The 10,677-nt window shown below is 36.2% G+C and overlaps 2 protein-coding genes across 4 annotated transcripts; both read right to left on the bottom strand.

The window, feature by feature from the left end:
* Positions 1 to 26: 26 nt before the first annotated feature.
* Positions 27 to 5,548, bottom strand: LOC306872494 (histone chaperone asf1b-B). 3 transcript variants are annotated; one of them, XR_013784416.1, is made up of 6 exons: positions 5,069 to 5,545; positions 3,584 to 3,699; positions 3,052 to 3,228; positions 1,886 to 2,024; positions 1,577 to 1,753; positions 27 to 809 (listed from the first exon to the last, which is right to left on the bottom strand). XR_013784416.1 is itself a non-coding variant. In XM_079421073.1 (5 exons), the coding sequence occupies exons 1-5, from the start codon at positions 5,175 to 5,177 to the stop codon at positions 1,719 to 1,721; spliced, it is 576 nt and encodes a 191-aa protein (XP_079277199.1). In that variant the 5' UTR covers positions 5,178 to 5,548; the 3' UTR covers positions 1,014 to 1,718. The 3 variants fall into 3 exon arrangements, 2 of the variants coding, with proteins under 2 accessions (XP_079277199.1, XP_079277198.1); XM_079421073.1 differs by lacking the exon at positions 27 to 809 and having other exon boundaries at positions 1,014 to 1,753; positions 5,069 to 5,548; XM_079421072.1 differs by lacking the exon at positions 27 to 809 and having other exon boundaries at positions 1,014 to 2,024.
* A 1,272-nt stretch (positions 5,549 to 6,820) lies between these two features.
* On the bottom strand, positions 6,821 to 8,128 carry LOC306872291 (CD209 antigen-like protein D; the record flags this gene model as incomplete). The annotated part of the gene is made up of 5 exons (XM_079420798.1): positions 8,001 to 8,128; positions 7,661 to 7,816; positions 7,409 to 7,512; positions 7,230 to 7,333; positions 6,821 to 6,956 (listed from the first exon to the last, which is right to left on the bottom strand). Exons 1-5 carry the CDS (start codon positions 8,107 to 8,109, stop codon positions 6,821 to 6,823), a joined length of 609 nt encoding a protein of 202 aa, XP_079276924.1. The 5' UTR covers positions 8,110 to 8,128.
* Positions 8,129 to 10,677: the final 2,549 nt, after the last annotated feature.

Genomic DNA, 10,677 nt, shown 5'->3' with positions numbered 1-10,677 from the left:
TTTCATATTATTTCTTATTTTTATTTAGTCTAACTTGAACAGAGATGTAAAAAGTACTCAAAAATAATACTCAAGTAAAATGATCTACTTTTTTTTTAAAGTCTATGATAGATACTCGGTGAAACCCCCCTCATATCGATTCATCTTCTCAATGCAAAATACAAATTTATTTTACTTTTTTTTTTTCAAAAGTAAAAATCAATTCTTACTTTCATTTAGTTTAATTGCTGTACCTGAAATAAAATACTATACAAATATTCAAATAAATAATATATTATACTAACTACTGTACAGGTCAATGTATGTTACTGAAACTAAAAATAAAATAAAAATGGAAGATACAAAAACTATAAAAGTATTTGAATGAAAGTAAAACATTTTAAATTGTACTAAAATAACTGAATCTGAAATGTAAATTAAAAAAAAATGAATAAAGACCTAAAGAACCATACACACTTACAGTATATATTCATATATATTACTAAAATCTAAGTAAAATTAAAATGTAAACAATATATTCAAAAGCATATTCAAAATATAAAAGTACTTCAGTGAAGTATTAAAAGACTGCCTGTACTGTTAACTGTATAATCCTACAAAAAAACCTACACAAAGCCTCAACCTTTTTTTTTTTCTCAAATTTTGCATTATTTTATTTATTTAAACGTTCTTTCTTAACATCCATCACCTGACTCTTCTTCCACAGCAGTTTGGTGTGTCCGGTGTGTCTGTCGCCCCTCTGACCCACGGTGTGCATATCTCCACAGGCCCAGATCAGAGGACAGAGAACAGAGGGAGGTCAAATGAAACTATGGGATGAGAGCAGAGGGAGTGATGGAGGGATGAAAGGAAGAGTAGTTGTCTGATGTGATGTGTGGATCAAAGGTGGAGCAGCCCAAAGTGCCATCTCTAATAGCGGTTGCTTAGCAACATCATAAAAAGGCACACACACACACACACACACACACACACATCCGTATAAAAGAGCCAGAAGACGGAGAGAAAACCAAAGACCGTTTTACAAAGACAAAAGTTTATATTTATGAAATCATAAACAAATATCACATGGAAAGCAAAAAGGCAACGAAAGAACCAACTTGTATTCAGTTTCAAACAACACAAAATCATTTTCTAAACAATCTCACATCCCAACAAAACAGAAACAGAGCTGGAGTCGTGACGAGTTACAAATACCAAAATATCACCCAAAAAATAGCTTTCTCAGATTTCTGACCATAAAGTACCACAGGATGAATCGCACAAAAACACATCAAGGTCACATTTTTTAAAAAGAAAAACTTTTTTTTGCTAATTCCTATTATTCCCAGTAGTAATTCTCAACAGAAATTCAATAAACACAACCATGATGTATGAATAATTTACACGAAATTGCATTATTATAAACCACTTTGCATTACAGTAATGAGAATGAGCTCGTTTTTTTTTTTGGGGGGGGTGTTCATTTGTGAACAATTTCAAAATGCCAACATACTAACGGCCTTAAAATGCTTAAATATAAAATATAAGTTCTAATTTCTAAGAAAATGCGAACTGAACATGTTTTTATGGGACTCACCTCACTAGTGATGTGCACCACAGAAAAACAGAAGAAAACAGTCCATGTCTGCTGGTGCTGCAGGTTCGGCCCCCTGCTGTTCAGGACAGGGAGTGCAAGACAAAGTCCCACCACTGCCTGAGCACTTCAGGTGTGTGTGTGATCAGGATTGAGATGAGTGTGTGTGTCCAATCTCAACTGTAAGAACATGTAGGTGCATAAATACAAAATGACACATTTATTACTTTATGTATGAGGTTGTTGTTGAGTTCAGGCTCTATAAGCAGTCCATAGAGTTGTCAGGCATGAGTCCAAGGGGTGGGGCTTTACCAGGCATGGAGGTGGGCGGGAGCATGGCGTTGGGGGCGGGATCTACATTCTCCGAATCCTCCATCTTGTCCATAGTTGCCTCCCAGTTAATGTGGAAACGGGTCACACGAGGGTTAGATGCCAAGATGTTCCTTTGCAGCTGCGAATCGTCAAAAAAAAGAATGAAAAATCGAAAAGAACAATAATTAGAATTGTTTGGATTTGAATCTGTCAACGTTACATTGTGAAGACTCGATGCTAACGTTACTCCTCAAAATATAATTATATTTAATATAAAATATAATAATATAATTTATACTTGACAACTAGGTCGCATTAGTTAATTTTTTGTTAATGCAATTAATGAGCAACGAGCAAGACATTTGTTACAGTATTAATATTAATTCTGTTAACGTTAGTTATTAAAATTACGTTACACTTTATTTTAAGGCGTCTTGTTACAGCGTAATTATACATTTAAGTACTGAGTAATATTAATTAATTACATGTACTTACTATATGGTTAGGATTTGGCTTTGGGTTACTTGCATGTAATTATGCATAATTAATTGTTATTATAATAGTAGGTACATGTAATATGTGTAAAAAATGTTACCAAAATTACAAGTGTTGATTTTAATAACGCATTCACAAATGTTGAAATTAACAAACTAAGACTAATAAATGTTTTAGAAGTATTTTTAATTGTTCATATAAACTAATGTTAATATGGAATCTTACTGTAAAGAGTTAACAGTATATTATTATCGTAATTAAGATATATTTCAATAGTCATCTCTATGCTTACAAAAACTGTTTAATGTGTCGAATGAGAGCTGAGTTTTACATATTCAACAAGCGGTTTAAGAATCTCTCGATTCACCGCAGAATGAAAGCGTGGAAATACGGGATTCTGTAGCAATACGCACAATGGCAGCGGCCTGGAATCGTTTAGCAGAATTAATGAATTACAAACGATACTGGACTAGAAACGGCAGCCACCTGCCTCTTTGATCTGGCCGACATTACCACATTTCAAATGCAGCAGATCTGTGTTACACAAATACACTCTCAATACATAACATGCATAATGTCTACTGAGTGTTAATGGCCTTCCTGGCCTAAATTCAGTTCAGCCCTTGTGCCGTACCATTAGTGAATAAAGCACAGCATGTATAATGTCTCACCTGTGTGTAGTCGGGTTTGACCGGTGGGTTTTCCCGTAGCTCAGGGTCTGTGTACTCATTGTTTACATAGTAACCAATGCGAATGAATTCCTGTCCCCGATAGGTGCATGTGATCAGCACTACAGTCACGCCCACTGCATCGCTCTCAGGGATCAGCCCTGTGTTTGGAGCGTCCGCCTGTCAATCAAGTCAAGAGAGACGAAACAGAGATTTGAATGCTGTTTCCAAGTCATCTTTGTAGCTTGCAGGTTGTAAATGTTCTTGTATCTGCAAAATGACCCTTTGAATTTCATGACTAATCCAAGGTATGCATTTGTCTATGCTTTGAACTGTGTCCAGTGGACCAATGTGCCATTGTTTTTGCACTTTTCAGGAACCTTGATTTGAAATTTGCACTTGTACTTTCTCCATTCATCTCTAGGTGGCAGTGCACTGCAAAGTATTTACTAAAATGGTGTTATTTATATGGGTTAGAACTTGGATTTGCAGAAGTGGATCACACTGCACCGAACCAGGAGCAAGCATAACCCACCTGAAAGACAAACATATGTCTGCCTGCAGGAACTGGGCCGACCAGAACAGAGTCCAGGACCTGGTCGTACTCCTCACTTTCAGCTGAGCCCACATAGATGATCTTCCACTCTAGATCTGAGAGAGAGGCAGAAACCGAGGGATAAACAATTGCTTTTTTCTAAGAGTAAATAGACAGAATTACAATACCATACAATGAGCATTTAGTGCAAAATTAAAAGGATGCGAGTTCACATGCTTGAAAAACTGAAAATCCTTTGTAAGTTTCATATTTGATTATGCAGATAAACATTTGAGGTTTTGTAGCACAAAATGTGACAATTTCTTTTCTCAATGTAAACCAAAAACCTGATTTTATTTAGAAATCAAAACTGCTCTTGGGTTGGATTAAAAGATGTCATGACTGAATTTTTATTGTGCCATTAAGTGTAGTATAACTAATTAATTAATAACGATTAAAAATGTCATTTTATCAAGTTAGAGAAAACAGTGTGGAAACATGCTAAGCTAAAGTTTTCTTTCTTTTTAGATCATAACTACGCAATAACTGAATAAATAAATAATTCATAATTAATGCTGTCTAACGATTAATCACATCCAAAATAAAAGCTTTTGTTCACATAATATGTGTGTATATATAAATACACACCCATAGAGTATATTTGAAAATATTACATGTATATTTTTATATTACAGATAAACATTTAATATATTAAACATAACATTTTTCTTAAATATATACATATATGTGTGTGTTTATATAGACATAATAAATAAACAGTACACGTTATCTGAACAAAAACTTATTTTGGAGGCACTGCAATAATATTTTTATTGTGAATAAAGGCAAAAAAAATATTTTATATATGCTTAAAATGAGTTCGATTTACAATTACTCAGAGGAACATTATTCTAGTAAAACTTAGCAAAAAAATAATAATAAAAAACACCCTTACATTTAAGAGTTTTAGCTTATTTGTGTTCATGAAATACGAGAAATCCAGCCAATCGGAGAGGGCGCAGACTCATTGTTCACGCCCCGCTTCCGCTATCGGACTAATCAGGGGAGGAGGCAGGGTTGCCAGGTTCTCATAATAAAACACACACAATCGCGTTCCGGTTGGTTAAAATACACGTTTTTTTGGCGGGATTTCCCTGGTAAAATTCGCATTTTAGGAGCTAAATAATCACGTGGAGTCACTTAAATCCACGGATATTAAAAACAACCCGCGGCAACAGTGATAAAGGAGACCACAATTCGCGGGAAATTCGTGGACTTGGCAACACTTGAAAGAGGGGTGGCCTCGCGCGGTCATCGAACTCCCCGCCAGCGCCAAAATATTAACAGCTGGCAATAAAACTGTTCCCGCTTAAATCACCGTGATACCTGATGACGTGTAAGACATAAAACAAATTTAAATCCTTCAGTGTTTTAGTATCAACGAAGTAATTGCAGAATACATGCATTAATGTGTGAATGTCTCACCTTCAGGAAGGTCCTCCATGCATTCAAACGTGATTTCGAATTGAAACGGGTTTCCAAAAGGACTGGGATTGTCCAGAACAGCCACGTTTAGCACCTGCACTTTAGCCATGATGCTCACAGAAACCGGCCTTGTGTTTGTGGAAGAAAGCTTCTTAAAACCCGTCCAGGTCAGTGTGAGGTCATCTGAAGTAAATCCAGCAGGTTGGAGAAGCGGTAGGGTTTCTCTTGATGGGGTTAATTTGTACTTTTTAAACTAATCAGATGGTCGCCATGCATCCATTTTATTTATGGCTGGAATATCCTGAAGAACATGTAACTTAGCTCAGGTTTGCTCGGACGCGGGTTTGTACAACACAATAAAAGAATCAAATTCAGTCCTTTCCTCGGGATCCTGAAAGAAAAACGTCCCTAAATGCAGCAAAGACACTGAATGACAGCAGCAAGTGCTCTTCTTCTTCTTCTGATAAACTGCTCTCTGCTGCATCCTGCTGGAGTGGAGGAATCTTCTTCTTCTTCTTTCTTCAGTTTAACTAACTGATAGTGCATTTCCGCCACCTACTGAGATGGAGAGTGGAGCAACAATGAAGAGTATAGGAACAAGATAAAATATTTTCAAATTATTTTAATTAAATGTGAGACCTTTACAAATTCTAATAATAACTTGGGAAGAATTACTCTATAAATTCAGACTTCCACTTAAACCTATATCCTTAATTTGATTTTCTAGTTTTAACCTTTCATTTCTATATCAGGTGCATTCTAACAGAACATGCTCTAATGTCTCTGGTTTTTACAATTATTACATAAACCTGACTCATGTTTCCCTATAACATTTAAAGAATGATTAATAGCCGCATGACCTATAATACAGAGACGAGAAATAACCACATCTTCCCTCTTATTTCCACAGACCACTCTCTTATGATCTACTTCTCTTTCAGTTCTGTACAAGTGTCTTCCCTTTCCCTCCTTATCCCATCTCTCTTGCCAGTAGCCTTTAATTACTCTTTTAATTATTCCTATAACCTCAAATTTGGTTTTATGGCAGCTGGCATCCAATTTGTTGCATTACTGCCATCTACTGTACTAAATTTAATTTACACTATATTATCTTTTCCAGCCTAGTTTCTTTTCAAATTTACAAAATATCTTCATGGAACATGATCTTTACTTAATATCCTAATTATTTTTTTGTCTGCCCTTTCATTGCCCGGAAAACCTGAATGAGTTGGGACCCACATGAATACAATATTCCTCCCCTGCCTAACTGCTGCTGTATAAATAAATAAAATATCATAGAGCAGGCCCTGATGATTTGTAGATACAGCGTCACTACGTGTTAAAAACTGTTGGCACCGCTTTCTATAATCCACTCTACTGCTTCAAAAACTTTAGCATATACACTTAAATAGTCAGATGTTCTATATACGAAAAAAAAAATCAACGTCAATCAACAATTTTATTAAAAAAAGAAAACAATGCAAATCAAAAGCAGACACTTAATATCAGAGTAATTGCAATCTCAACACTTCAGACCAACACATGAGACTAGCAGCTGAAATAAGGACATATATTAACATGCTGCTATAATGGAGCAACACATCAGAGGTTTGTTGTGCCATAGTACCCAGCCGTTAATATGATGAAATAAACTAAAACAGACAGGAAACGCAATCAGAAATGATACATTCTCACATCACAATAAGAATGACTCCATAAGATAATACGAGTAAAAGCATGACAAGATGAACCCTATTTCTCACAAAGCCCGTTTCTCGTGTTTGAGCATGACAGATCATTCCAGTTGCTCAGGATAGGTCTTTCAGGATCCAAAACATTACAGTCCTCATTTCCACCAAGGTCATTCGGCTCATTCTCGTCCCAAAACCTGAAGAAAATGTGTCAGATGTTCAATCAGCCCCAAGGTTTTTACTCTTTCAGCAACTAACAACTGAGGAGCATCACAAGCATTTCATGAATCAACAATACTAACGGTACCGCAAAGTTCAGAGAGTAAACTAAAGTAGTGCAAAAGAGAGACATTTTCTGTTAGATTTCCCTTTAATTGTGGTTGTTGTCGTGATTGCGTTCGTGGAAGAGCAGAGTCTTCTGATTGTTATTATTTTGAAGGTCTACATATTTCTGTGTTTTTAGCACTTACCCTTGTTTCAGTGGTGAATTATCCACCCATTTCATGACGCCCTCGTTCTCTGTGTCAGACAAACCAATCCAGACACTCTCTGTGCTGAATGAAGATATGAACCTCTGTGTGAATAAAATCAGGAATAAGTGTGATTCCTCTCATTCATTAACAGAAACCCCACTTTAACAGGAACTGACCTGCTTCTCTTCAGTGTTGATAATGACCAGATCAGCTCCACGATCTCTGCAGTACTGCCTGCTGTCAGACCAGTTCTTCAACTCATTGGACATGAAAAACCAACCTGAACCACACAGATATTCATACATAAACACTTTTCAAAGCCATACAAAAATATGCAGGAACAATTAGACAAAAACAGATTTGATTCAACCACATTTATATGCTGCCTTCTTCAGTTCATCTCTCAAAGACAAGACTTTCTAACTTACCTTTGTTCTGCATTAGATCAGTGTTATTGTCCTGTAAGCTCTCTATCAGGTCTCTCTCTGCTGTGATGGTGATCTGCTGCAGTATGATTAAGACCAGCAGAAGAACACAAGTGAGCCCGAGACCCACTGTGATCAACACCAACCACCTACTTCCTCCTGACAAACACGACCAAATCAGGTAATAACAATATTATTAGACAACAACTCAAATCAACATAGAAGTGTATGTTTAGTTATAATGACAAACAACTGGAAGTGCTATAAAGTAAAATATGCACAAATGTATGCTGAAGAAGTAAATAGAAAAAACAAAACAATATTAAAATGTTAATAAACTTACTGTAATTGTTAGCTTTTCCTTCTGGCTGCATGTGATTCTGTGTTTGAGATCCAAATGTGTTCTTACTGTCTCTGTGATCAACATTTTGATAAACATCATCGTCCTCCATTAGTCACTGTGGATGACAGTCTTCACAGATGAGTTGTGATCTTTAGTATGTTTGAAAAACCCTAAACCTGCACAGGAAGTCATTTCATTCCTCAAACTGGTTACAGAATCATCAGAAGCTGTGGCAGATGATGTAATCTCTATGTTTATGTTCCATGTATATTTTCTTGTTTGAATCAGCGTACTTTATACTCCTGACAAACAAAAACCACAACAGTCATGTTTTAAGAAACTTTTAAATTTTTTACTAAAGTCTTTAAGTTCCATCACTGGTCTATGTCAGTAAAGTTAATAAAAATAATTGAGCTGAGAACAACTTAATTGAGCTTGGTTAAATTGACACAACCACTGTCTTGGCACTATGCCTTCTCAGATGGTTTGTGATCTTTAGCAACTACTGGTGTTTTAAAACAGTGCTAAATCTACACAGGAAGTGATTTCAATTGACACTAGCCTTCAAGAAGAATATTTGCTGAAAAAAAAAAAGTGCTGGTGTGAGTTAGTTGTCAAATTTAGCTAGTGACATTTTCTCAGCAGCTAGCCTAACAATCTGGAGTCCAACACCATGTCTTCTGATTCAAGGCATTGGTGTCGAACAATGAAGACATGTTTATAAGGCGTTTTTAATTCATGCTTGGGAGCTATTTGATGCTCTCTGTGTAGGAAATTTAAAATCGAGAGATGGGCTAAACAGCACATGCTTCAATATTTTGGTTTCAACAGGAGTACAAATTCTAAAAATAAATAAATAATCCCAGTGTGAGAATGATCTTTAGCGCCTTCTAGTGTATGAACTTTCCTAGCACTGAGTTAAAAGGTGGTTTTTATTGTAACGCATGAGCTGCTTCTCATTTCATAAATTACACATCCTGGTTTCACTTCTTTACTTCATTTTCTCGTGTCTTCTAAACATGGTGAAATGCTGGCTCGTGATCCCTGATGCTCTGAGTGTGCTGTAAGAGATTCAATGCCTCGGAGGACCAATAACAGCTCCATCTACTGGCCCCTGAAACATACAACAGCTATAAAGCCTGGAAATGCACCAAAGTCAACTAAAACGTCCTTTGAAATATGTTTTGTTTCGAGAAAGAGCTCCACTGCATCGACCTCACAAAGCAAATCTTCAGTCTCAGTTCATGGAATTGTTTTCGAGTGTTTTATTTGATTTTTAACCACAGGGCTGTTTTGAGGCAAACATAACTTGTAGTTTTTAGTAATAAATGCTGATAGCTGAAATCTAACCTTCTAAATCTAAGTATTTCCATTAGTGTTGAATATACTGCGGAAGATTGCAAGGTAAAAATCTATAATTTGGAAGCATAACTTTGGAGCTCATATTTCTCTGCCTCTCTGATCACTTTGAGGTCCAGTTGTGTTCTGAATATCTCTGCATTCAACATTTTCATAAATAGCCTCTAAATCCATCATTCACTGTGTCTGATAGTACGTCTTCACAGATGAGCTGTGTGAGCTTAAGAATAATGACCAGTGCTATTTCTGGGCAGGAAGTGGTTTAATTTCACACTGGCCATCGACAAAAATAAAGTCACACTTAAACTCTCAGAAGAGCTGTACTGCTTTGCTTGTGTGTTGTACATTCAGCCACATGTTATCAGCTTCAGAAGCCAACAAGTTTGTGAACACTCATATGGACTCAAACAGCCTTAAACAGGCCAAACAGCATTAAACTGGCCATACTGGACATCTTTATAGATGATGCAGGAAACACAGCAGCAAGTCCTCTGATTCTGATGTTTCTCTTCCTCTCTGATCACTTCAGTCAGAGAAACATGCTCTCTGTTGCGTCCTGCTGTACTGGAGGAAAGCTCTCCATGCAGAAATAAAGCAGATACACAAGAATGAAGTAAAGTATGAAATGAAAACAAACACCCAAGTTTACTATGGTAATGATGGTAATTTAACATTTTAATCAAGCAGAATGCAATTCAACTCAAAAGCAGTTTAACAGACACTCAATATCAGAATGAAAGGGTAAATAAATAAGCCGACTGGACACTCAACACTTCAGACCAACAAATGAGGATAACAGCTAGAAAAGATTATAATGAGCTGCTTGTGATGGAGCAAAATATGAATGTGTCATTCACAATAAGAATGTTTATGTTAGAAGCAAAACCACACGATGGAATGAACCCTATTTTTCACAAATCCCTTTTATCTTTTCTGAGCATGGGCGATCATTCCAGCTGTTCAGGGTCTCTCTTTTATAATTCATTTCAATACAGTCTTCATCTCCACCGTAGTTATTGGGCTCATCCTTGAACCAAAACCTGAACAACATGTATCAGATGTTCAGTTTTTCAGGAAAACTAATTTTTGAATCAACAATACTCACAGTATATCAGCACGTTTTAAGAGTAAACTAAAGTAATACAGACGTTTGATCAGAAGTGAAAGTAAAAGTAAAAGAGAGAAGAATAGATTTCTTTATCACATTGACAGTTTTAAACTGGCTTTACTTGTGGTTGTTTTGTATTCAGGTTTTCTGAAGGTTGTGATGGCCTCGTTTTATAATGAGAATCAAAAATACTAAAACAAACAAATACAG

The sequence above is a fragment of the Barbus barbus genome (genome assembly GCF_936440315.1).
Source record: "Barbus barbus genome assembly, chromosome: 7".
Lineage (NCBI taxonomy): Eukaryota > Metazoa > Chordata > Actinopteri > Cypriniformes > Cyprinidae > Barbus > Barbus barbus.
Note: the sequence above shows the minus strand (reverse complement) of the source record. Positions and strands in the feature narration are given on the sequence as shown.

Excerpts from the sequence above, each read along its gene's own strand:
- LOC306872494 (XM_079421072.1), bottom strand. The coding sequence starts at position 5,177 with ATGGCTAAAGTGCAGGTGCTAAACGTGGCTGTTCTGGACAATCCCAGT. Across the intron at positions 3,700-5,068 it reads CATGGAGGACCTTCCTGAAG|ATCTAGAGTGGAAGATCATC; the intron begins GTGAGACATTCA and ends CCTCTCTCTCAG. Across the intron at positions 3,229-3,583 it reads GACATATGTTTGTCTTTCAG|GCGGACGCTCCAAACACAGG; the intron begins GTGGGTTATGCT and ends CTTGATTGACAG.